Genomic DNA, 26,811 nt, shown 5'->3' with positions numbered 1-26,811 from the left:
TTGTAAATAGGTACATTTGTAGATTCCTCGTATAAGTGATACCATGTGATATTTGTCTTTCTGTGTCTGACTTACTTCACTCAATATGACATCCCTTGGTCCATCCATTTTGTGGCATTATTTCATTCCTTTTAATGGCAGAGTAATATTCCATTAACTATAGGTACCATATCTTTGTCCGTTCCTCCATTGATGGACATTTAGGTTGCTTCCATTTCCTGGCTATTGTAAATAATTCTGCAGTGAACATTGGGGTACACATATCTTTTCAAATTACAGTTTTCTTTGGATATATGTCCAGAAGTGGGATTGCTAAATCATATGGTATCTCTATATTTTGTTTTTTAAGGAACCTCCATACTGTTCTCCATAGTGGCTGTACCAGTTTGCATTCCTACCAACAGTGTAGGAGGTTTCCCTTGTCTCCACACCCTCTCCAACATTTATTGTGTGTAGATTTTGTGAGTGGTGACGGCCATTCTGATCTTAGCTTTACCCTTTAATTAGAAAGTGATACTTTTTCATTTTGCTAGTTCAAGAAATATTTATGGAGAAAGCTTTTCTAAGTCAAAATATTGATATATTGGTATAACTATTTTATATCTGAGCATAGAAGCTGTCCCACAGCTTTTATCCATTATAATATGCCTGAGACTCCCCTGGTGGTTGGGAATCTGCCTGCCAGTACAGGGGACACGGGTTCGATCCCTGGTCTAGGAGGACCCCACATGCTGAAGGGCCACTAAGCCTGCATCACAACTGCTGAAATACAGGCACTCTGGAGCTTGCATGTGACATCTGCTAAGTCCAAGTGCCCTAGAGCTTGTGCTCTGCATTGAGAGGCCACCGCAGTGAGAAACCTGTGTACTGCAAGTAGATAGTAGCCCCTGCTTGCCACAACTAGAGAAAGCCTGCACGCAGCAACAAAGACCCAGCACAGTTAAAACTAAAATAAATAAAATTTTAAAAAATTCCTAATAGTCCAAGCAACTTGACTAATTTTTAATTGAACTTACCAAAGTAGGTTCACGATAGAATAATCATAGGTTTTCTTCTTCAGATATTGCAGTATAATTGAATATTAATTTCAGCATATGTGCTTACCATTTTTTTCTTTTTTGAAGGGGAGTCTTACAAGGGACAGGATATCTTCCCTACCTCAGGAAACATACAGACAATTTCAGAACCTCCGAAAGAGCAACTTGAACCAACTTCTCAGAGTATCAGATCTGGATCTCTTGATAAAATAACAGATACACAAGAAAAGGATGCATCTCAGTTACCTCAGGATGAGATGATGGTGTCTGATAAGGAAGAAAGAACTTGTGCTGCTTCTGAATCTGAACAAATGGGCAGCATCACATCGTCTTCGAAACCCCCCCTAACCAGGTATTATGACAAAGTCTTTAATGTTTCTTTTCTGTGCACATTTTGTTCTCAGTGGATAAATTAAACCTATATGGAATAGGTATAACATGGATAAAGACTAAGTCCAATACTAAGGATGGTGTTTTGTGAACATACCCCTCTGTCATTAATATAAAGGGAACAGGTGTCATCAAAGGAAATACAGTTAATGCCAGACCCTTTCAGAGGACATTCCGTATGACAAGAGCTTAACTTTAAGGTCAGGGCGTCCCTCATAGCTCAGTCGGTAGAGAATCTGCCTGCAATGCAGGAGACCCAGGTTTGGTTCCTGGGTTGTGAAGATTCTCTGGAGAAGTACATGGCAACCCATCCCAGTATTCTTGCCTGGATAATCCCATGGACAGAGGCGCCTGGCAGGCCACATTCCATGGGGTTGCAAGAATTGGACACGACTTAGCAACTAAATGATGACGACGGACTTTCAGTCCTGAAACTTTGACTTTTAGATAGAAAATCTTTAGAATTTAGGATTGCACATTTTCTTTTTCAGATTGTTCATGGTTATTATTTTGATAATTATTTATTCTACCACACTGTAGCTCCCAGTACAGATGTGGATGGTGTGAGACATAGGGCTGACATCAGAAGTAGTCTGGAAGTTATTTTATTGAACTCCCAGATAATGTGTGCATTTCTCTCTCTTGTGGCATACCAAAGAGGTCAGCTCTGGCTTTCTCCCTATAAGAGTGAGTGTGAAATTTAAGCCCAAACTAGCTTCTCCCACATTATGTCCTTATACTAGAAGCAAGTCTGCTGGGTTATAGACATCTATTGGTTTAGCAGCAGCATTCAAATCATTAATGTGGTGTTGCTGAATTGAAGAGGGGAGGATATGTACCAGTCTCCACTAAAGGAAAGTGGGAGGAAGCTTGAAAATATGCTTGAAAATAAGCTTGAAATAAGCTTGAAAATAAGCTTTCAAATATGCTTGAAAAAGCATATTTAACAAATCTGTTCTTTTTGTTATATAAACTACATCTTTTCTGGAATTAGGAATGTGCTTAAAATAGAATGAAGGCAACGTCTTGGGAGTTTGGGTTAAACCAGTTGAGAAGCAGTGTTTTAGAACAAGGGTTCTATAGAACATTACATATTACATTGTGATTATATAATCGTATATATATATAAACAAATAAGCATGCTCTGTTCCAGTAAGCTTAGTTATAGAATCAGTTGGTGGACTGCGTTTGGCATGTGTATCATGGCTTGCTGACCCCTACTCAAAATGTGGTCCTGGGGCCAACAGCAGGAGCATCATTTGAGAACTTAATGGAAATGCAGAACTCAGGCCCCATTCCTCCTCAGCTCAGTCAGAAGCCTCATTTTAATAAGCTCCCCAGGCAATTTGTATGCACTTTTAAGCTTGATAAGTACGACTCTAGAGAAAGCTTTGACTTTCGTCACAAGTATTTGGCGTGGCATAGTGATATTCGATACCTAGTGGTATCAGTACTTAGAAGATGTGCCGCTCATGTGGTATCCCATGTACCAGTTTAGCATTCATGGAAAGAAGTTGCTATTAAGAATGTGTCTTCCTGGACTTCCCTGGCATCCAATGTAGGGAGTGTGAGTTTGATCCCTGGTGCAGAAACTAAGATCCCAATGGCTGGGCAGCAGGGCAAGAAAAAAAAGTTTAATTATACAGGTATTGATGTTGTCCTATAAAATTTTGTGCATTCCTGCTTTTAGTTTCTTTACTATAATAATCTGCCTATGAAAAATTTAGTGACTATAAAAAAAAAAGAATGTGTCTTTCTGGAAATTCTTGAATATCTTTACATTTGCATTTCTAGACCTGGCAGAAGACCCCTGGGATTTTTGTCTTTACTATGTTCAAAGAATAGCTTGGACTCTGATGAACCTACACAGGTTCATTGTAAGAAACGCCTAAAACCTGTTATACCTGTATCAAGACAAAATTTGAAAAGATGTAATCTGCCTAGTGTAAGCCAGAAAAAAACTCGAGAGTCCTCTGATGTTCCATCTCCAAGTGTTGTTGACAATACTCAACATACGAATAATGCTAGTTCAGCAACTCAGGTATGTGATAACTGTTCTTTGTTTATTTGTATAGAATGGATTGGTTATCAGGCTCAACTAGGAAAGACATGGTAATTGCTTTCTTCATCTGGATGTCAGAAATTATTGCATAGCAACTCTAATCCATTTCCTGGTTATCCTACCCTACTTATTAGAAGAAGATAAGGTGCTGAATTAGAAAGTTACAGCTAGTTTAGTACAGAGCCATTGAACTAACCATAAATGAACACTTAATTGCCAGTCCTTTACTGCAAAGATCCTTCTGACCTTTTTGCTCCTTTTGTGGAAGCAAAACAAAGCAGTGCTTGCATTTTATTTCCTTTAGGAAAAACATCCTGACACCTACAGGAATTCAAGGAATGATAACATTAGAATTTGCTTGCATGTTTCATTTCTGTGCATTCTAAAGCTGTCATAGCAAGTACTAGGGCAGAAAAATCTGGGAACTTATATCAAAGACTTTGGAAGAATATTGGAGTGACTTATCTCAACAAAGAAAAGGCTGGTGACTATTATTGGATAGCATGGAGCCTCAAAGGAAAGAGTATTTTTGTAAAGAACATTTTTAACATTTTAAAAGTATTTTCTGTTATTTCCTACAATTATATTCCGAGACCAGAATTTTATGAGTCTTTATTATTGTTGGCAAATTACTTTGGAGAGGGTGTAAGGGTGACCAGACGTCTGGATACCCCAGTCCTCTTCTTTCTCCATTCCTGGGCTGAAGGAAACATCTGAACATGTGGAATCCCAATGCCGGACCATATCCACACCCGCCTAACGCTGGGTATCCTGGAGGTTGCAATCCTGCCCATCCACCACTTGCCAACCCTCCCTTTCCTCCAGGCCCTTTTCCCACTCCCCCAGGAGCACCCCGGGGGAATCCAGCCTTTCCCCCTGGTGGGCCCTGTCATCCTGTGCCACAGCCAGGATATCCAGGATGCCAGCCCTCAGGTCCCTACCCTCCTCCATACCCACCACCTGGCCCTGGCATGTGTCCTGTGAATCCATTGGTTCCTGGTATAGTAGGACCAGGAATAGCAATTGACAAGAAGGTGCACAAGAAAATGAAGAAAGCTCATAAAAAGAAGCAGAAACACCATAAGCATGGCAAGCATTCCTCCTCCTCCTCCTCTTCCAGCAGTGACTCTGACTGAATGCAGGGCCTGGACCCTTCCCTCAAGTCTCTCCAGTTCAGCTCTCCCATCAAGCTTCAGATGCCATCTTGTACTGGGGGAAATTAACTCTTGCTACCCCTTCCCCCCAACCCCTGCAATCTAAGCCTCATTCTGCTGTTCAGCATTAACTAGCTAGGACAAATCAGAAAAGAATTGCCACGGGCTAACAAAGGCCATCTTCTCACTGCTTGAATAGAACTTTTAGCTGATGAGTTTGACAGAACTGTTTTTTGAAGATGGTAAGATTTGAGCTAAAATACTAAAGACAAGTCTAAGATCTGTTAAATGTGATTTTTTTTTTACTTTCTTTTGTAATACTTATGATTGAGGAGATGCTGTGGACATTGAGTTATGGAAATGAAAAGCGACCTGTACCTTTCTTATAATTGTAGCATGCTTGGGTGATTCAGTGGCAAATAAACATTTCCGAGCAGGCCTCTTATTGATGGCGCTCACTGCAAGGCTGATGGCAGGTCGAGTCCATTTGGTTGATGAGCTCTGACTGCCATTTTGAAAAGTAATCTCTGTTCTCTCACTCAGTATGCTGTCTCAGGCCCTTCTCTCACTCTCCAACTCTCAGTCCAAATAAAGCTGTTTCTCCTGGTTAAAAAAAAAAAAAAAAATTACTTTGGAGAATAGTAATTACCAAGTGTCACCGTGCCAGTTTGGTCCATCCTTACCGGGCTGAGATATTACTCTTCAAAATGCACTTGTTTTTCTTATTTAATATAGTGGTGGAGGAGTGGAAATGTAATTTCATTTTCTAAAAATAGTGTATTTATTTATTTCTGGCTCTGCTGGGTCCTTGCTGCAGTGTGAGAGCTTTCTCTTGGAGGCAGGCAGGGGCTACTCTGTGGTTGCCGTGTGTGGGCCCCTCTTGTGGAGCCCGGGCTCCAGAGCGCTAGCTCCGTAGTTGTGACACATAGGCTTAGTTGCCCCAAGGCATTTAGGATCTTCCCAGACCAGGGATTGAACCCATGTCCCCTGCATTGGCGGGCAGATTCTTACCCACTGGACCACCAGGGAACTCCTGTCATTTCAACTTTAAAATTTGCATTTCTTCAGTTATTAGTGAGTTGTTTTTTTCCCCCCATATATTTACTAGATTCTGTTTCTGTCTTTTTTTAAATTGCTGTGTTGTTTTTGTTTACTGATTTATACCTTTTGGAATCTCAGTAGTTTTCTTATGTATGAGTTCTTTATGCATGTACGTAAGCCACATACCTTTTAGCTCTTTACTACAAGTATTTTTTCCAAGTTTATTTACTTTTAAAAATTTTGTTACACATAACTTTTAAATGTTTAGTTCAGTCTATTACTTGTTTCTGTGTAAGTTACTAAAGTACTTTTAGTGTGAGGCAAGGGTTTGATCTAAATATCATCCTCAACTTGCTACTTTGTTTTTTTGACTAACATATCCCACGTTTTATTTAATTATTTATTTTCCTTTTTTTTTCCCCCCACGTTTTAAAATGCATAACCTACAAAAGAGAGTTCATAGTAAACTATTTCCCGCGTCTGTCCTTTAGCTTTGTAGTTCCTCCTTTCTGCAGGTGTGTCGTATTATCCGATTTTGGTTTACTTTTCCAGAGACGTTTTAATGTACACAAACATAAACATTCTTCTTCCTTTTTTACATAAATGATGGCGTATCACCTCTTCTTTGCTTTTCACATGTAGCAGTGTGACTTGGAGACATTACAAAACAGTAGATAAAAGGCTTCCTTCTCTCTTCTTTTTTTTTAAAATATTTACTTTTATTTATGTATGTGTTTTGCTGCACCAGATCTTTGTTGCAGCACGCGGGATCTTCAGTTGTAGCATGCACACTCTTAGTTGCAGCATGTAGGAACTAATTCCCTGACCAGGGGTCAGACCTGGGCCCCTGCATTGGGAGCACAGAGTCCCAGCCACTGGACCACCAGGGAAGTCCTTTGCTCTCTTTAAAAAAAATTGAATTATTAACTTTTTATTTTGAGATAATTATAGATTATCATGGAGTTATAAACAACCATATGGAGGGATCTCATCTACCCTTCACTCAGTTCTCCCCAGTGGTGACATCTTGTGAAACTCTCCTCCAGTATCACAACCGCTCTACTGCCATTACGACAGTCAAGATACAGAGCAGCTCTGTCACTAGAGGAATCTTTTGTTTAGCCCTTTTATAGACACACCCACTTCCCTGCCACCCCTACTGTCTCCTTATTTTCTGGCAACCTGGTTTCCAGTAAATGTGTCTTTTGGGTACTAACCTGGTGGTCCAGTGGCTAAGACTCTGTGCTTCCAATGCTGGGGGGCCCTGATGCGATCCCTGGTCAGGGACCTAGATCCCACATGGCACAATTAAGAGTTCACAAGCTGCAACTGAAGATCCCGTGTGCCATAACTAAGACTGGGTGCAGCCAAATAAAAAGTAAAATAATTGTATTTTTCTTTTTTTTAAAGTGTGTCATTCCAAGAATGTTTTATAAATGGAATCATGTATTTGGGATTGGTGTCTCTTCAGTAGTGCGGATGTACCAGCTTTGTTTATCCATTTACCCGCCAAAGGACATCTAGGTGGTTTTCAGAGTTTGTTATTATAAATAAAGCTGTGAGCTTCTGGATGCAACTTTTTGTGTGGACATAAATTTTCCTTTTTTGTTTTTCAAGAATAAGTGCCCTTGTTGTTTTTAATGATTCGGTAATATTCCATTGTTTGGGTGTACCATTGAGTGATACTGGTCTCACACAGGCATTTAAGTTACTCCTAATTGTTTGCTATTTCAAACAGTATAGTAACAACTCATGTATAAATAGATCATTTTCACATTTATAGGTTAAATTCCTAGAAATAGAATTGCTGATCTAAAGGAATGATTATTCTTTTGACAAACACTGCTTGATTATCCTCCATAGGAATTACATCAGTTTCAGTTCTTAGCAGCAATGTATGAGAGCCTTTTCCCTCACAATAGTATATTATTAATGTTCATTTTTTATCTTCTTCATAGATTTAATGAACACATGTGTCTCTGATATAGGTTGCAGTTTTTTGTCCCTCTTTGGCATTTATCTTTTGGTTTTGTATGTGGTGGTTTGTGCCATGCAGATATTTTTTGCTATTATGTACATGAACTTACCAATCTGCTATGGTTTCTGGCTTTCATGCCATTCCTTCACACTCTTTCCCCCACCCTGAGATCATAAACCATTCTCCTCTGGTATTTTACAGTAGATTGTTTCAGAACTCAGCTTTATTTTTGGCAGGGCTGGCCCGTTGTTGCTGCCCTGGGTTTTGTCTAGTTGCGGCGAGCGGGAGCTGCTCCAGTTGCGGTGTGCGGGCTTCTCACTGTGGTGAGCTCTTTTGCAGGGTGCAGGCTTAGAGTGCACGGCCTTTCGTTGTGGTGGTGCGTGGGCTCAGTGGTTGTGGCATACAGGCTTAGTTGTCGCATGGCATGTAGGATCTTACTGGACCAGGGATTGAACCTGTGTCTCTTGATTGGGAGGTGGATTTTCTACCACTGAGCCACCAGGGAAGCCCCTATAGTCGATTTTTAAAAATGTTTTTACTTTTAAGTTTATTGATCCATCTAGAACTTGTAATGAAGTATAAGTCTGATTTCCTTTTTGTGAGATAGTTATACAGTTGTCCAATATTATTCATTGGATTATCCACCTTTTCTCAATTTCCTTTGGAAATATCGCTTTTATCAGCTACTAAATTTCCATCCATATGTGTTAGGGATATTTCTAGTCTATTTCGTTGATATGCATGTCTGTTCCTATGCCAATACCATGCCTTCTTAATTTTTCTAAATTTACAAGTATGCTAATTTTTGATAGAATTGCTTTGATTTGCGATATTTCCTTATGTACTGTGCTGTTTCATAGGTCCTATTTTGGTCATTAAAATGTTTTCATTTAGATTTAATAGTGTTATATTTTCTATATTGTTAATTTTTTTCACAGAAATTTGAATGAAATAATAAATGTGTACATTACAGTTAATCTAGTTATGTCTAGTATTGTATATTTGCTGATTTTAATTTTATTATTATACCTAATGCTGCAAAGGTTATCTCTTACTATGTTTAGGATTATTTCCTTAATATAACAGCACAGAAATTAAATTATGGGGTCAGTGAGTATAAACATATTTAAAGCTCTTATAGTGATAAAGAATCTGCCTGCCAGTGCAGGAGACACAGGTTCTATTCCTGGGTCAGGAAGATCCCCTGAGTAGGAAATGGCAACCCACTCCCATATTCTTGCCTGGAAAATTTCATGGACAATGGGGCCTGGTGGGCTACAGTCTGTGGGGTCACAAAGAATCATACATTGCTGAGAGACTAAGTGAGTGAGTACTCATTGCTATATTGCTTTTCAAACAGGTATCAGTTTAGACCACCACTGTCAATATAAATGTTCTACTGCATACTTATTTTTATTATCTTTTTAGGTTTCTCATAATCGTCCCTTACTGAAAGGAGAATGTAAAGGTGGCCAAAACCGGGTACCTGAAGAGGAGCCAACCACAGTCTCTGAATATTTCTTTAATGATATCTTTATTGAAGTGGATGAAACAGAATAGAAAGTCGCCTTTTTTATTTTTTTTTTAAGTCTGAGATTTCCAGAATCAGTTATATCAACAAAGCAGTATTTAGAAAGAAGCATTACTGGCAGTTTTTCTTTAGGTTGATTTTCAGTATTTATTCAGCTTGATTTGAAGCTTTTATAATCAGTGAAGAACATTGCTGGGGTCCTTTTCACTCTGATTGGCTCAGCATTTTGGAAATATCAACCAGTTAAGACTGCTTTCTCAGACAGAAATAACAGGTCTTGTTTACATTTTGACTTCTTTCTGTATTGAACACACATGAACATCCTCGAATGTTGTGGATAATGTCTGTGTAAGTCACAGTGCTGATGTATTTGGAAGTGGATTGTATTTAACGTTTAGCGAACCTTTTGTGAAGGTTTTTTTATGTTTGCTTAGGGTTTTTTGTTTTTGTTTTAGGATTTTGGGGGGTTTGGGTGTTTTTTTTTAAATTTTGGTTTTTTAGTATGGTGAAAGCCTTTTCATTTGCCTCTAAATATATGAAAGAAAATTGTGAAACTCCAGTTTAGTATGGTAACTGTTAAAAACTTTTCTATTATCATCTATTTGACTGAAAAATGTGTATTTTTCTAATTCATATTGATGTAACATTAGTCCTAATTGAAGAGCTAGTATTTAAACTTACTATTTATAAAGATAAAACATCAAAAAGCTTATTTATTTTTAAATTTTTTATTTAAAAGAATATTCAGTTTTAATTTTTTACCCCTGAGATTATGGGTAAAGAAGGCATTAACAAATTTATGTTTGTCTCCTTTCCCTCTTTAATTTTAAAGATATTTAAAGTGATATAACTAAAGTATTTGGATAGTATATATGTTTGAATACATTTTTTTCTCATAATTCAGTATATTGACTTTGTACTGTGAATTTTTTGTTTTTCTTATTTCTTAGATAATCTCAGGATTTGTATGGGAAAAAAAAAAAAAAACCCTTAACCTTATTTATGAGGCAAATTTCCATACAAAACTCAGCCTCCATTACATAAACATATGCTCACATACACACATTCCTTTTTTAAAAGACAATTTCTTGTCTTCTTTCCCCCATTAAATTCTCCTTAAGGACCTAAGTATGTAGGTCTTTACGGACAGAACATAATTGACATGTTAAAAACAGAAAATAAGATAACAATAAGCCTGTATTAAGTCAGTGATTATCATCAATATGAATTTATGGGTTGGGTTTAAATTTTGAGATTTTGTGATTTACGTAGATAATTCCTTTATCCACCCAAGCAAATCTTTAGGGTTCAAATTAAACTTCTGAAAAAACAGAATTATTCTTTTATATGAAAAGCCCTCTGAGTTGATAATACCTTGGATCAGGAATCAGAAACATTTTCTGCAAAAATATTTTCAAATTCGTGGGCCAGATGCCTTCTGTGGTAACTACTCAACTCTGCCATTTCAGTATGAAAATAGCCACAGACAATACTTATATGATGGCCATAGATGGATTGACCCCTGTATTAGACAGTAGTTTTCTTACCTTAAGGTGCTGATGTCATTACCTATGAGATATTTGTCCCTGGAATTATGAGTTGTGCCTAACAATGAAACTGTTGACTGCATTATGAAATCAGTATTTCAGTTGGGAAGATATTTTAATGTCTAATTATGTTTGTAAATGGAAAAAATGGTGACCAGTTTTCAGGTTAACTAGTAAAACTGGATTTGGCTTGGCAAGTATAACAGTAATCCTAATTTATTAAAACAGTTGATATTAGAACATTTCTTATTCATTGCCTTATAATGAAATTTACAGTTTAAACTTTTTTGTCATAAAGGAGGATTTGAAGGAAATTCTCTACAGATACGCATTTATTTATTTCATGTGATTAATATAAGAATCATGGTCGTAAATCACATTGCTATTTTAAATGCCATTTTTATGAATTTTAAAAGTCTCATATTCTGAAAAGGTTTCTTTAGTTCATGTTAGTTTAGGTGTTAGGTTGTCATAGCTAAACTATGATTTTATCCCTTGTTTAATATCACTTTAAATTTGTTAACATCTGTCTCTTGTTCATCTACAATGAGTCAATTTGTAGAAGATGTAGCTTCTTACTGTAGAAAGGATAATTTTATGTTTGGGCATTCATTGCATTAGAGAATCAAGTCAGCTAAATTTTCCTGCTGTTGTATTCTTAAAACTACTCTTAGAAAAAGAAAATCAGTGTATTTACCTTACAAGGGGGAAGGACTTGTTCACACCTGTGTTTAATCTGACTCTTATAAAGATCATGTGAAGAATTTGTATTTTCTAAATTTTCAAAGAGATATGATTAAAGGTCTTTAGTTTTTTCTTGACTTTTCCTCCTGAGCACTTATATCTTAGCAAGTGATCAACATGATGACTTAAAAGCCTAATTGTTGGTAAAATGATTGAGGCACAGATAAAAATATGAATATCCACTGCTTACCACCATGTTTTTTGAAATATAGGTCACCATGTATACTGTCTTGCTTGAAGAAGTCTTTGACAAAAAGCAATATCTGTCATTGTAAATTTTCTTGTTCTAAAGAAAGCAGTTATATTCTGTAGATATAAATTATGTAAATAAAAATTATTTTATATTATTTGTTGTGTCCTTTTCTTCAAATGACAATAAAGATATTAATGTGTTAGTGAATGAAAAATAGTCTTAGAAGTACAGTTTATACTTCCACAATGATATAGTATCATTGGGAGAATTAATTTTTTCTTTCATTTATGCTATGAAGTATATTATTTTGATTTTGCAAGAGTAAAGAATAGACTTTCCCCACATTTGGGTCATATGAAAAGTTACTTACTTTTTTGTTTATTTGCTCCACATGCAATGAAATTTTAGATAAAAGAACTCAATTTCTTTTACTCTTTTTTTTTTTTCTGGAGAGAAAGGCAAATGGGAGACTTCAGTTATAGATATAAACCTAGACTTCTGACATTGTCTGACCAGACTTTTATACTTTTTGTCTGGTATAAAAGGATTTTTTATTTTCTTAAAACTCCTCCCCACTCTTTTCCTGCTTTCTCCCAATATGTTAAGCACAATTTGGGTTTTCATATTCAGTATTTGTATGGAATTAATGGTAGTTATTCACTGCTCTACCACCTAATGAACTAAGGTGACATTTCCTTTCTGGTACAGCTCTTTGTTTTTCTTGGAATTAAGAATTATTTCACTTTTTCATTTGCTTTGGGTTTGTTTTTGAACCTGTAGCTTGACCTTTCATACCCTCCAGCAAGTCTGTTTATATATAAATTTATACTTTTTGACATGGTCAAGTTGTCAGATAAATTATTTCCTTCTTCTTCCCCCTCCTCCCCACCCCCCTACCACCCCGCTCCTGGAAAACTTATGAAAATCTTCCTTCCTGCTTTCATCCCGACTGAGTCTTCACAGGTGTCCATGTGCAGCACAGTTGCCCTGCTGGGACTTCTCTTGTGAGTCCCCTACCTTCTTTTCTGGTTTGGACTCCCTGTTTCTGGAGCCCATGTCATCGTTTTTCTTGGTTTGGAGAGTATATCTTCCCCTATTTACTGCGGAAGGATATGTGGATGATTCTGTAACTTGAGACTTTACATATCTGAGAGTTTCTTTTTTCTATTCTCTCACTTAGTTGGGCTCTATGTGGAATTCTTGAATAATATGAAAATAATTGCTGCTTCATTTCAGAATCATCCTCTGATTACATTCTGGTCTTCAGTGTTTAAAAAAGTCTGCTGCTATTCTGATTCCCTATCCTTTGAATGTGGGCCGCTGTTTACATGTTTTCTGACCCTGGCTCTCTGCATGGTGGGCTTCCCTGTGGCTCAGTGGTACAGAATCTGCCTTCCAAGCAGGAGACTCAGGTTCAGTGCCTGGGTCAGGAAGATCCCGTAGAGAAGGAAATGGCTACCCATTCCAGTATTCTTGCCTAGAGAATCCTATGCTCCCCAGGAGCCTAGTGGGCTAGTCCCTGGGGTCCTAAAAGAGTCAGATACAGCTTAGCAACTGCACCACCAGCATTGCCCACAATAATGTGCCAACTGCCCCCACATTCATGCCATGGGCCTTTTAAATATGGAAACCCATTTCCTTCCCTTCTGGCAAATGTTCTTGCATTATTACTTTGATAATTTCTCTCTTCCATTTTCACTGTTCTGCTATCTGAAATTCCTATAAATCAGATTTTAAAATCTCCTTTAGTGGTTCCGTAAGTTATCTCTATTTTCTATTCATCCCTCCTCACCCCTTATCTCTCCTCATATTTTTGCTTCCCCTTTGTGTGTGTTGGGGGGAGATATTCTCAATTTTTACTTCTATTGGAGACGAGTGTCTATTCCTTTTTAGAAGTGACTTTGTTGGCCACAAAACGCATAGAAAGAAGGACAAAAGTCAATGCTTCAGACTAACAGATTGTGCACAATTAAGTCAAAATCCGAGTCCTCCTTTGACTTAGTTCATAATTTTGAATCAACAGTTTTTTCCAATGAACATTTTTAGGGCATAATTTGCATTTAATTAAGTACATAGATCTTAAGTATTCAGTTTGAATACTGACAATGTATACACCTGTGTAACCACCCCACAAAACATCCTCCCAGGAAGTTCCTTTAAGCCCTTTCCCCACTGCCACCCACCCAGATTACTTTCTCCTGATCTTGAACTTTATATTATGTACTCCTTTGCATCTGATTACTTTTGCTCAACATGTTTTTGGGACTCATTCATTTTGTAGTGTGTTAGTAGCTCCCTATTGCTGAGTTATATTCCATTTTATGCCTGTACCACATATGAATATACCATAATTGTCTATCCATTTTCCTACTGATTGTTTCTGAATTTTACCTCTTGAATAAAGCTACTATAAATATTCCTGTATAAATCTTTTGTTAGACACGTTTTTATTTCTCATGTGTAAAAACCTAGATTTATTTTTCTAAGTACTTGATGTTCTTTGACGTGTTCATAAATGGCATTTTTAAATGCCTATTTTTATTTGTATGTTTATTGCTGGAACTTAGAGAAACAGTTGGTTTTTGTATTGCAATTAAGATTTTAGCAAATGGGGATTCCCTGGCAGTCCAGTGGTTGTGACTGTGAAAGTTCACTGCTGAGGCCATGTGGCAAGGCCAAAAAAAAAGATGTTAGGAAATGTATTTTCTATATGTCCATTCACAGTCATACTTAGCCTTTGGAGCTATTAAAGCAAGCCTTTTAAATATATATATATATATATATGAATGCCATTTGTTTTTAGAAAACAGACTTAGAAACTCAGTTATTGGGACTTCCCTGGTGGTCTAGTGGCTGAGACTCCTAGCTCCCACTGTAGGGGGCTTGGGTTCCATCCCTGGTCAGGGAGCTAGATCCCACATAGCACAACCAAAAATCCTGACCGCTGCAACCAAAAATCCTATATGCCCTAACGAAGATAGAAGATCCTGTGTGCTGCAACTAGGACGTGGTGGTGTCAAATAAATAAATGAAACTCACAGTAAGATAAACAGAATAAAGTAAAATTTTAAGTAATAAAATTAAATGCTGCTGGGAAACATTTACTAACTTCTCATTTATGTAATAAACTTAAAGGGTACCAGTATCTTATTTCTTTAAAACATGGTTTTCCCATCCTTTTAGTAATTTCTCAGTAGGGAGTTCCCTGTCAGTCCAGTGGTTAGGACTCTGTGCTTCCACTGCAGGGGGTGTGAATTTAATTCCTGGTCAGGGAACTAAGACCCCACATGCTGTGGCGGCAGCTAAGCCCATGCTTGCAACTGCTCTGGAGCCTGTGCGCCACAACTAGAGAAGCTCATGCACCACAAGGAAGAGCCCAGGAGCCCTGCGCACTGGGACAAAAGACCCCGCGTGCCACAGGGAAGGTCCCACGTGCCACAACTAAGACACGATGCAGCCAGATATTCTTTAAAAATCAGTTGCATTTCTATGTGCTAATCACGTACAAACTGAAAAGGAAATTACAAAAGCAACTGTTTACAGTAGCCTCAGAAATAATCGAATAGAAATTAACCAAGGAGGTGAAAGACTTGCACAATGAAAACTAAAAAACAGTGCTGAAAGAGATTAAAGAAGACGTAAATGGAAACAGCCCATTTTCATAGATTGGCAGACTTTAATACTGTTAAGATGTCAATGCTACCCAGTGTGATCAATAGATTCAGTGCAGTCCCTATCAAAATTCTGAGATTTTTTTTTTTTGACAGAAATAGAAAAATATACCTCTAAAGTTAATATGGAATCTAAGGGATCTCAGATAGTCAAAAAAATCTTGAACAAAAATAAAGCTAGAAGACTTAAATTTAATGATTTCAAAACTTACTACAAAGCTACAGTAAAAAAAAAAAAATTGTGATTTTAACATAAAAGACAGACATACAGGACCTAGAATATAATACAAAGTCAGAGATAAACCACTGCATAGCATATGAAATAATTTTTGACAAGCGTGACAAGACTATTTAATGGAGAATGGACAGTCTTTACAACAAAAGATGTTGGGAAAACTGGATATCCACATACCAAAGAATGAAGCTAACATTGTATACAAAAATTATCACAAAATAAATCTAAGACTAAGTGAACTAAGTAAGATAATTTTTTTTCTCATTGTCCAGTGTGTAAGAAATTGTGAGGAAGCTCAGATTGTTGTTATTTTTTTCTCAGCCGCTCAGCTGTGTCTGACTCTTTGCGACCCAATGGACTGCAGCACACCAGGCTTCCCTGTCCTCTGTTTCCTGGAGTTCGCTCAAACTCATGTCCATTGAGTCGGTGATGCCATCCAACCATCTCATCCTCTGTCTTCCCCTTCTCCTCCTGCCCTCAATCTTTCTTTCACAGCATCAGGTCTTTTCTAGTGAGTCAGCTCTTCACTTCAGGTGGCCAAAGTATTGGAACTTCAGTACCAGTCCTTCCAGTGAATACTCAGGTTTGATTTCCTTTAGGATTAACTGGTTTGATCTCCTTGCTATCCAAGGGACTCTCAAGAGTGTTCTCCAACACCGCAGTTTGAAAGTTCTTTGGTGCTCAGCCTTCTTTATGGTCCAACTTTAACATCTGTACATGACTATTGGAAAAACCAGTTTTGACTAGATGGACCTTTGTCGGTAAAGTGATGGCTCTGCTTTTTAATATGCTGTCTAGTTTTGCCATACCTTTTCTTCCAAGGAGCAAGCATCTTTTAGTTTCATGGCTTCAGTCACCATCCACAGTGATTTTAGAGCCCAAGAAAATAAAATCTGTCACTGTTTCCATTTTTTCTCCATTTATTTGCCATGAAGTGATGGGACTGGATGCCATGATCTTAGTTTTTTTGAATGTTGAATGTAAGGTGAGTGCCGAGAAAAAGAAAATGAGCTGGCCAGCCAGCCAACGAAAAGGAAGTTTATTAAAGGGAAACAAGAGAATGACTGGCCCTTGAGAAGAACCAGCCCCTTCCCTTCTGGTGGGTCCCTCTTACACCTTCCAGGTGGGAAACTGGGTCCCCTCAGCAGGGGGTTAGTTTATCTTTAGTCTGCAGATGGAGTTTGGTGGTCGGTGGTCTTGAGAAAGCCGAAGGTGTTCAGTGGTAGGGTGGCCACTTAGTCTTGGCAAAGAGTGCCAACGGCTAAAACAGGATGTCACTTGAGCAATGCAGTCAGTTTCATGGGTCACTGTGACTTTATATTTTGTTTGTGAGCCATTTTTAACAATGAGATCCCATGTAGTTCCTATCATTGAGTTTTACGCTAGCTTTTTCACTTTTTCACTCAGATCTGTTATAGGCAACTTTGCCTTACTTTGCCAACAAAGGTCCGTCCAGTCAAAGCTATGGTTTTTCCAGTAGTCGTGTGTGGATGTGAAAGTTGGCCCTTAAAGAAAGCTGAATGCTGAAGAATTGATGCTTTTGAACTGTGGTGTTGGAGAAGACTCTTGAGAGTCCCTTGGACTGGAAGGAAATCAGTCCTGAATATTCATTAGAAAGACTGATGCTGAAGCTGAAGCTCCAATACTTTGGCCACCTGATGCGAAGAATTGACTCATTGGAAAAGACCCTGATGCTGGGAAAGATTGAAGGCAGGAGGAGAAGGGGACGACAGAGGATGAGATGGTTGGATGGCATCACCGACTCGCTGAACATGAATTTGAACAAGCTCTGGTAATTGGTGATGGACAGGGAAGCTTGGCGTGCTTCTGTTCATGGGGTCGCAAAGAGTCGGACACACTGAGCGACTGAACCGAACTGACTTGTTATAGGCTAGGTTTTAGAAGTACATTATAATTGTACATCTAAGATGTACTTTATCACTACTAGAATTTTTAATTTACTGTTTATGTTCTCTCCGCTTTATAAAAGAGTACGTTTGGCCTGTTCTCCAGTGTATCCCCAGCTCCAAAAGAGCACCTGATAGGGGACATTGAAGAAATAGTTGTTGAATGGATGGTTATCTCCTTTAAAGAGTTTAATTTCTTAGGACAGTTTTATAAGCCTGTTCGGTTTCCAGCTCTCATATAAGAATAAGCTTTTTCAAGTCCCGGAACACCTTTTCTAGCAGTAGGGGAAGAAGGAAACAGCACGTAGAAGAAGCACCCAGACAAGCAAAGAAATTCAGCCGCAGCTCCGCAGCTCCGTCCTGGGATTCGCAATGCTCCAGGGCTCGGGAGGGGACAGGCCTCGCGAGGCTGCATCTCTGTCCCTCATTGGCTGAGTTCGGGGGGGCGTGGTGCTCAACATCGACCAATTAGGGGCCGCGTTCGCCGACACGTGCTTAGGCTGACCGGAGAATCCCGGAGGTTTCAGGCGAGTTGGGACAGCGAGAATCTGGGCCGAGGTGTATCCCGAAGCCGGGGAGTTGGCGGGGAAAGCTTTGGCTCCTAATCGGCGCAGGCCGCTCTCTCACGCAGCTTCCTGCCTCTGTGCCTGCTGCCATGTGGGCCGCTCTGAGATTAGCCCTGCGGCCGTGCGCCCGCGCCGCTGCCCCAGCGCTGCGTTCCTATCATGGGGACGCCGTGGCTACCCTGGGCACCCCACCGGACTCGAGCTCTGCCATCTACCAGGTAGGGTGGGTGAGCGGCCCGGGTCAGTGATTCCTCTTCACGGACGGGACAAGGTGTTGGCCGGACTGGGAAGCATAGAGGGTAGGCTACTTTTAACTGTAGGTCCTGCTTTCTCTGGATCCGCAGTCGTGATTCTGGGACGCCCTAGGAGGTTACGAAGTTTGAAAAAGAAAACAAATCAGATACATTTTAGTTCACTTTTAACCCTGGCACGGTCCTTTGTATCTTTAAAATCAGTGGTTCTCAAAGCCAGTGGTTCCCCGGGAGCTTGTTCCAGTTACAGCCGCCTTAAGGTTGGTGATGGACAGGGAGGCCTGGTGTGCTGTGATTCATGGGGTCGCAGAGTCGGACACGACTGAGCGACTGAACTGAACTGAACTGAAGCCTCACCCTGGGCCGTTTTGGTCTTCCAGGGCGGGGTCCTGGTGTTTGCATGGTTAATTAGGTTGGGGGTGAGGAGGGGCAAAGGCCTTGGAGGCAGCTAGCTTTGGGAACCACTGGCCGAACACAAATAACCCTGGTCTGTGGAAACTAGATTTGAGATAGTTGGGTATGTTAATGGAAAATACTTGTATTTAAGTAGCTTTTCTTGGAATTTGGAGGTGCCACAGGTCACACAATCAACTAACTCCCGGTTTATGAAATATCAGCTGGAAATTTTCAGTCTATCCCATGGTTTCTAAGCCTATACAGATAACGTTTAAGTTGTGCAGATAACTTTCAGGAGATACATTTTATTTAATTTATTTTTTTAAAGATTGTTTATTTTTTGGTGGCATTGTTGCTTCCTTTAGTTGGAGTGTGTGGGCTTCTTGCCGTGGCTTCTCTTTTTGCGGAGCACAGGCTCTGGGCCCGTGGCTTCAGTTGTTGTGGCTTCTAACTCATTGGTTAGACTTCAGTCACACGGCCACACTTGTCTGGAAAAGCAGGCTGGGATTATTTTATCATGTTTTTATTTTTCTGGTTTTCGGCGGTGTCTCATGGTTTGTGGGATCCTAGCTCCTTAACCAGGGATTGAATCCATGCCCTTGGCAGGGCAGTGAAAGCCTGGAATCCTAACTACCGGACTACCAGGGAATTTCCCTCTGATCCTTTTAAAACATAAAATAGGATCTGCTTTCCCCTGGGCTTTGTTTTAAGTGTAAATTGTCAGTAAGTGTAAAAGCAAGTATTTCTGAATTGATTGGTGCCTCCTCACAGTAGTGTTTGATAGGACAGAAAAAGAAGATGGCATTCTTACCCTCAAAGAGCTTATATTCCCAAACAAAGTAAAACAAATAGAGGTAAGCTCAGTAGACATGTAAGGAAGGAAGTGGTTAAAATGAGTGGGAGTAGCCAAAAAATGAAGTTGGAGATGAGATGGAATGTGAATTAGGCTTTAAAAGGGGATTGTGAGGAACTTCTCTGGCAGTCCAGTGGTTAAGACTCAGCGTTTCCACGCATGCCAGAGGCATGCATTTCATCTCTGATCAGGGAACTAAGCTTCCACATGCCTTGAGGGGTGGCCAATAAATAAATAGATAAATGAATAAATAGAAGGTGAGATTTATATAGATGGACTAGAGAGGGGTCGTGGCAGTGCAGAAGACATTGAGCAAAGACAGAGAGGCACGAACTAATCTTTTTTATATGTTGGAGTTGGCTCAGTACAGAAGTGGCCCAGTGTGGAGGCCACATACGGTTGGCATCTAATGCTGTGCTCCTTAACCCTCGTTATGATTAAAAAAAAAAAACCTTCATTGGTTTCCTATAATACTCTCCCTCTTTTTCCTTGCTTCTGTTTTAGGAAAACTATGAACAGATGAAAGCACTAGTAAATCAACTCCATGAGCGAGCACAGAACATCAGACTAGGTAAGCGCTCTTCAGTTTATGCTCTTAATTAAGATGTCCCTTTATTTGTTTTAGAAAAACTAGTAGCATCAACGCTTTGACTCTTCAAGACTGTGCATTTGCTGTTAGTGGGAATGTAAATTGGGGCAGCCACTATGTAAGACAGTATGTTGTTATTGTTGCTAACTCGTGTCCGACTCTTTTATGACCCCATGGACTGGAGAAGGAAATGGCAACCCACTCCAGTGTTCTTGCCTGGAGAATCCCAGGGACGGGGGAGCCTGGTGGGCTGCCGTCTATGGGGTCACACAGAGTCGGACACCACTGAAGCGACTTAGCAGTGGCAGGACTGTAGCCCACCAGGCTCCCCTGTCCATAGGGTTTCCCAGGCAAAAATACTGGAGTGGGTTGCCATTTCCTTCTCCAGGGAATCTTCTCCATCTAGGGATTGAAGCCGCGTCTCCTGCATTGGCAGGTGGATTCTTCCCTGAGCCATCAGGGAAGCCATGTAACACAGTGTGGAGGTCCTTAAAAAGTAAAAATAGAGTTACCATATGATCCAGAAATCCCACTCCTAGGCTTATATCTGGAAAAGACGAAAAGTCTTAATTCCCCAGTGTTCATAGCAGCATGGTTTACCAGAGCCAAAGACATGGAAACAACCCATCAACAGGTGATTGGTTTAAGATGTGGTGTATATATATATCCATGTGGATGTATACTCAGTCATAAAAAGAATGGAATATTGCCATTTCTAGCAACATGGATGGACCTGGAGAATATCATCCTAAGTGAAGTAAGTCAGGAAGAGAAAGACAAATATAATATCATTTATGTATGGAATCTAAAAAATAATGCAAGTAAACCTATATACAAAGCAGAAACAGACATGCAGATATAGCTCAGTGGTAGAGCATTCGACTGCAGGAACAGGCAGAAAGACATAAGAAACAAACTTTGGGAAAAGGAAAGGGGGAGAGATAAATTAGGAGTATGTGATTAACAGATAAAATTTAATATACACAAAATAGATAGGCAACATGGATTTACTAAACATGGAGAACAATATTTACTATCTTGTGATAACTGATAATGGAAAATAAACTGAAAAAGTATATATAAATGAATCATTCTGCTGCACACCTGAAACTAACAATATTGTTATTTAACTATATTTCAACTAAAAAAAGCCTGCATTTGTTGGCATGTAGACATTTTATTTTTTCCTAGTATTTGGTCAGTTTTTCTGCTCACGTAGCACTACCATTATTTGGGGGGAAGTAGAAATTCAGATTCATTATTATTTTTTTTTTTTTGTCCACACTTTGTGGCTTGTGGGACCTCAGTTTCTCAACCAGGGATTGAACCTGGGCCGTGGCAGTGAAAGCACCAAATCCTAGCCACTAGAGCGCCAGAGAACTTCCTCATCAGTATTTTAAACTATTTCTTCTTAAGGTTTTCATTTCAGCCACAGGATCACACTGAACTTTATGTTTTACTTGAAGCAACTAAAAACATTTTCTGTTCATTAGTCATATTCATACTATATACCGTATTTTGCATAATTGTGCTTTTTCTGCTGTGTTGTGTAATTTGGAAATAATTTCTGTGTGGGTTTATTGCTAATTAAATAAATGAGATTTCCTAAAAACTTTGTAGATTGTCATTTTTTATTTTTAAATTGTGGACATAATAGACTTTCTTGGAAGAAATTGCATCATAGGAATATCAAATGCTAATGTTTAAATAAGTACTGCATCAACTTCTGTTGTGCCTTTATTGGTATATATGATAATTTACTTTAGAAGGCTCTGTGACTTGAGATAACAGCCATTTCCAAAGTAAGAGTCCTCATATAAAGTACCTGAGAAGGAGCTATTTGAATTTTATGGCCTTCATTTAAAAAGAATTCTCTGACTCCGGGGGCACGGAGGAGAAGAAATGAGTCTGAGCTGGGTCTTGACAGTACTGTCCGTCTGCCTGAGCGCCCTGGTCACAGCCACAGGGCCCGAGGGCAAACGGAAGCTGCAGATCCGAGTCAAGAAGCGGGTAGACCCCTGTCCCATCAAATCGCGCAAAGGGGACGTCCTGCGCACGCACTGCACGGGGAGGCTAGAAGACGGCACAGAGTTTGACAGCAGCCTGCCCCAGAACCAGCCCTGTGTCTTCTCCTTGGGCACGGGCCAGGTCATCCAGGGCTGGGACCAGGGGCTGCTAGGGATGTGTGAGGGGGAAAAGCGGAAGCTGGTGAGTCCATCAGAGCTGGGGTATGGAGATCGGGGAGCTCCCCCAAAGATTCCAGGTGGTGCAACCTTGGGGTTCGAGGTGGAGCTGCTCAAAATCGAGCGACATTCAGAACTGTAGCCAAACTGGAGAGGGGTGGTGAAGAGGTCCCCATCAGGGACCAGGCTGTTTAAAGAAAGAAAAAAAAAAACCCTTAAGACCCCCCAAAAAAGCCAAAAAAAAAGAAAAAAAGGATTCTCGTCAATACCCTCATAGGTGGGATCTGTTTGGTCTCTCAACCTGTAGTTTCAGGGTGTTGCATTCCTGGATATGATCTTATCACATTCAGAGGACAGGACTTTGAGTAGGAGTCATTAGTGAAATAATTTGGCAAAATCTTGATCGATTTCTGTTTAAATTAAAATATTTTTAATATGTTTTTTCCTTCTGAGCACTTTAAGGATGGAGACAAGGTAATTGATTAATGGCAGATGGACAGAAAAATCATCTAAAATTGTGTATTCATTTGTGTAGGTATTAGGGAAGAAATAAGCTCAGTATTTTCATCCTCTGTAGAATTTTGAGGCTGGTAGTTACTGTAATAAGTAAGCCACTTTGGTCCAGTTATTTAATCCCTCTTGAACATTTTCAGTACCTCATTTGTAACTTGAGACTCAAGAGTGGGTCTGTGAATTACAGGCATTATTTACTCCAAGCACACATTTCTGTCTTCTTTTGACTTAATAGATTAATCAAAGTTAATTGAGAAAAACCATAAAAGAAATCCATTTGGAATACATTGGTCTCTGCCTTCTGTACTGTAGTAGTTTCGTGTTAACAGAGAAGGCAATGGCACCCCACTCCAGCACTCTTGCCTGGAAAATCCCATGGACGGAGGAGCCTGGTGGGCTGCAGTCCATGGGGTCGCTGAGAGTCAGACATGACTGAGCGACTTCACTTTCACTTTTCACTGTTATGCATTGGAGAAGGAAATGGCAACCCACTCCAGTGTTCTTGCCTGGAGAATCCCAGGGACGGGGGAGCCTGGTGGGCTGCTGTCTATGGGGTCGCACAGAGTCGGACATGACTGAAGCGACTTAGCAGCAGCAGCAGTTTAATGTCAAAATCAAGTAAGTCCTCTAAAAGTTACCATGACATGAACAAGCAGATATGAAACTCGGTGAGGGGCCAGGTGAAGCAAAGACCTCATTCAGATGGCAGTAATTGTTCCCATTCTATCTATAAGGATGTAGGGGAGAATTGAAAAAAAAAAAAACAGGCGAAGAGGGTAAACTTCATATAGGTCCTCCTGTATTGTGTGTTCTCAGTTGTATCTGACTCTTTGTGACCCCGTGGAATTTTCCAAGCAAGAATGCTGGAGTGGGTTGCCATTTCCTACTCAAGGGCATCTTCCTGACCCAGGGATTGAACCCATGTCTCTTGTGTCTCCTGCATTTGTAGGCAGATTCTTTACCCCTGTGCCAGCTGGGAAGCCATTTCTCCTAGGTTAGGTACTTGTAATATAAGAAGAATATTATTTTGATAATGGCTGTATCTAGTCCCTTTGGTTTTAAGTCACAAAGATCCAAATCAAACTTATTTAATCCAGAAGCCAACAACCAAACCATGGAAAGGAAATGCTGAATGGACCAGGGGACTCCAAGCCCTCCAGGACTCACTTTCTCTGCCCATTTTCTCTCATTTCAGGATGTGCACGTATGTTGGACCACATTCTCTTTCTCCATGAGGTGGGGAGCTAGGTTGCTTGGAGGCCAGCAACAATCTGAAGTAGATTGTAAACAATCAGTGTATAATCTGATGGAAAGATCTAGTTATCCTTTCACCTCCAATTTGGAAAGCTTTGGTGGGTTCTCTGGGGTCCCGTGTTCTCTCCTTAGCCCAGTCACTGTATCTGGTGGGGTGTGGTGCTTCACAGTGCCAGCCTGGACCCATGTCTACCAGGACTCCAAGACTGTGCAGCTGGCAGCTCCTGAAGCTTCATGGAGGCAGCAGTGGCTTCCAGGAAAGGAGGAAAGGAAAGCAGGCAGTCAAAAAGCAAAGAATGTCAATTACACTGTCTCCAGACCACCCTGGGCTTCCTTGGTGGCTCAGGGGTAAAGAATCCACCTGCAGTGTGAGAGACAAGGGTTCTGTCCCTGAGTGGGGAAGATCCCCTGGAGAAGGAAATGGCAAGCCGCTCCAGTATTCTTGCTTGAGAAATCCCACGGACAGAGGAGCCTGGAGGGCGACAGTCCATGGGGTTGCAAGGGAGTCGGACACGACTTCATGACTAAACAGCAACAGACCACCCTGATTTCTCTCTAGGAAGAGAGGGCTGTGTAAATAGGAGGGTGAGTTGTAAAAACAGGGGTAGCGGACATTTGTCATTCTTTTTGACCAGGTAGCTCCTGAACCCCTGTTCTAAGTGTGAGGAAATGGTGTTAAAAAATGACATGAGTTTTTCTCTATTGGATATGATTTGAGAGGCAAGATATCCTGCTGTTATGCTTTTCAGAAAGATGACTAGAATCATCCTCTTGAAGTCATCTTGGAATAAGGCATTGTCTCCTGAAAAAGAATCAGAACCCTTGCGGAAATGAAAGTATGTTTTGTTGGGAGCAGAATTGAAGAGTTAATTATTCCCTTTGGATGTTAAGCCTAGTGGGTCTGACTAAGAAGCAGTAGAGGCCTCCAGTGCTGGGCCTCTGCTGGCGATGGCAGGTTCTGACCCTCTGATGGTCTGATTTCTGTAGGAGAGTAGAGCACTGAGCGGGGCTCCTTGGGAGGGAAGCCAGGGAAGGACAGACAGCCATCCTCACGATGTTGCCTGGCATTAGCACTGTTAGGCCAGGGAAGTGAGTATTACACAGGTGCATATAATGTACAAGTGATGCACACTTCTGTCCATGGGAATCTGTAGGCAAGAATACTGGAGTGGGTTGCGATGCCCTCCACCAGGGTATCTTCCCTGCCCAGGGATCAAACCCACATCTCTTAAATCTCCTGCATTGGCTGGCAGGTTCTTTACCACTAGCGCCATCTGCGAAGCCCTATGTTATTCATATATAACATTTCAGTAATACCTCTAAAGACACATTTAGAAAATATATATTTTATTGAAGTATAGTTGATTTACAGTGTTATGTTAATTTCTGCTGTATAGCAAAGTTCAGTGATTCTTATTCATACTCTCATCCATTATGGTTTATCACAGCATATTCAATATAGTTCCCTGTGCTATGCGGTAGGATCTTTTTGTTTATCCTATATATAATAGTTTGTATCTGCTAATCCCAAACTCCTTGTCCATCCCTCCGTGACCCTCTCTCCCTCTTGGCAACTACAAGTCTATTCTCTGCGTATGTGAGTTTGTTTCATCAGTTCAATTCAGTCACTCAGTTGTGCCCCAGTCTTTGTAACCTCATGGACTGCAGCACGTCAGGCCTCCCTGTCCGTCACAAACTCCTGGAGTCTACTCAAGCTCATGTCCATTGAGTCGGTGATGCCATCCAACCATCTCATCCTCTGTCGTCCCCTTCTCCCATCTTTAATCTTTCCCAGCATCAGGGTCTTTTCAAATGAGTCAGCTCTTTGCATCAGGTGGCCCAAGTATTGGAGTTTCAGCTTCAGCATCAGTCCTTCCAAAGACTTGATTTCCTTTAGGGTGGACTGGTTGGATCTCCTTCCAGTCCAAGGGACTCTCAAGAGTCTTCTCCAACACCACAGTCCAAAAGCATCAATTCTTCAGCGCTCAACTTTCTTTATAGTACAACTCTCACACCCATATGTGACTGCTGGAAAAACCATAGCCTTGACTAGATGGACCTTTGTTGGCAAAGTAATGTCTGCTTTTTAATATGTTGTCTAGGTTGGTCATAACTTTTCTTTCAAGGAGTAAGCATCTTTTAATTTCATGGCTACAAGTCACCATTTGCAGTGATTTTGGAGCCCCCAAAAATAAAGTCTGACACTGTTTCCACTGTTTCCCCATCTATTTCCCATGAAGTGATGGGACCACATGCCATGATCTTCGTTTTCTGAATGTTGAGCTTTAAGCCAACTTTTTCACTCTCCTCTTTCACTTTCATCAAGAGGCTCTTTAGTTCTTCTTCACTTTCTGCCATAAGGGTGGTGTCATCTGCATATCTGAGGTTATTGATATTTCTCCCGGCAATGTTGATTCCAGCTTGTGCTTCTTCCAGCCCAGCGTTTCTCATGATGTACTCTGCATAGAAGTTAAATAAGCAGGGTGACAATATACAGCCTTGACATCCTCCTTTTCCTATTTGGAACCAGTCTGTTGTTCGATGTCCAGTTTTAACTGTTGCTTCCTGACCTGCATACAGATTTCTCAAGAGGTAGGTCAGGTGGTCTGGTATCCCCATCTCTTTCAGAATTTTCCACAGTGTGTTGTGATCCACACAGTCAAAGGCTTTGGCATAGTCAATAAAGCATAAATAGATGTTTTTCTGGAACTCTCTT

The 26,811-nt window shown here is 40.2% G+C and overlaps 4 protein-coding genes across 8 annotated transcripts in view; all 4 read left to right on the top strand.

Annotated features, from left to right (window-relative positions):
• The window catches only part of BDP1 (B double prime 1, subunit of RNA polymerase III transcription initiation factor IIIB), an 82,470-nt gene extending 70,639 nt beyond the window's left edge, over window positions 1-11,831 (top strand). For all 5 annotated transcript variants that reach the window (XM_027980020.2, XM_060400237.1, XM_012096785.3 and 2 more), the window contains 3 exons: window positions 1,125-1,389; window positions 3,222-3,468; window positions 9,091-11,831. In XM_027980020.2, coding sequence (XP_027835821.2) covers window positions 1,125-1,389; window positions 3,222-3,468; window positions 9,091-9,222 — 644 coding nt within the window. In that variant the 3' untranslated portion in view covers window positions 9,223-11,831. The remainder of the gene's footprint in view (window positions 1-1,124; window positions 1,390-3,221; window positions 3,469-9,090) is intronic.
• LOC105602480 (proline-rich protein 13-like) lies at window positions 4,130-5,082 on the top strand. The gene has a single exon (XM_042233700.2). The coding sequence runs from the start codon at window positions 4,209-4,211 to the stop codon at window positions 4,623-4,625; it is 417 nt and encodes a 138-aa protein (XP_042089634.1). The 5' UTR covers window positions 4,130-4,208; the 3' UTR covers window positions 4,626-5,082.
• A 6,156-nt stretch (window positions 11,832-17,987) lies between the features above and the next one.
• MCCC2 (methylcrotonyl-CoA carboxylase subunit 2) overlaps window positions 17,988-26,811 on the top strand; it is a 78,802-nt gene continuing 69,978 nt past the window's right edge. The window contains exons 1-2 of the mRNA XM_004016902.6: window positions 17,988-18,274; window positions 20,061-20,127. Of these exons, the coding sequence (XP_004016951.1) occupies window positions 18,146-18,274; window positions 20,061-20,127 (196 nt within the window). The 5' untranslated portion in view covers window positions 17,988-18,145. The remainder of the gene's footprint in view (window positions 18,275-20,060; window positions 20,128-26,811) is intronic.
• LOC114118729 (peptidyl-prolyl cis-trans isomerase FKBP2-like) lies at window positions 20,510-24,647 on the top strand. The gene has a single exon (XM_042233699.2). The coding sequence runs from the start codon at window positions 22,048-22,050 to the stop codon at window positions 22,468-22,470; it is 423 nt and encodes a 140-aa protein (XP_042089633.1). The 5' UTR covers window positions 20,510-22,047; the 3' UTR covers window positions 22,471-24,647.

The sequence above is a fragment of the Ovis aries genome, chromosome 16 (genome assembly GCF_016772045.2).
Source record: "Ovis aries strain OAR_USU_Benz2616 breed Rambouillet chromosome 16, ARS-UI_Ramb_v3.0, whole genome shotgun sequence".
In the NCBI taxonomy this organism is placed as follows: domain Eukaryota; kingdom Metazoa; phylum Chordata; class Mammalia; order Artiodactyla; family Bovidae; genus Ovis; species Ovis aries.
Note: the sequence above shows the minus strand (reverse complement) of the source record. Positions and strands in the feature narration are given on the sequence as shown.

Coding starts and splice junctions, on each gene's coding strand:
- LOC105602480 (XM_042233700.2), top strand. CDS start 4,209: ATGTGGAATCCCAATGCCGGACCATATCCACACCCGCCTAACGCTGGG.
- LOC114118729 (XM_042233699.2), top strand. CDS start 22,048: ATGAGTCTGAGCTGGGTCTTGACAGTACTGTCCGTCTGCCTGAGCGCC.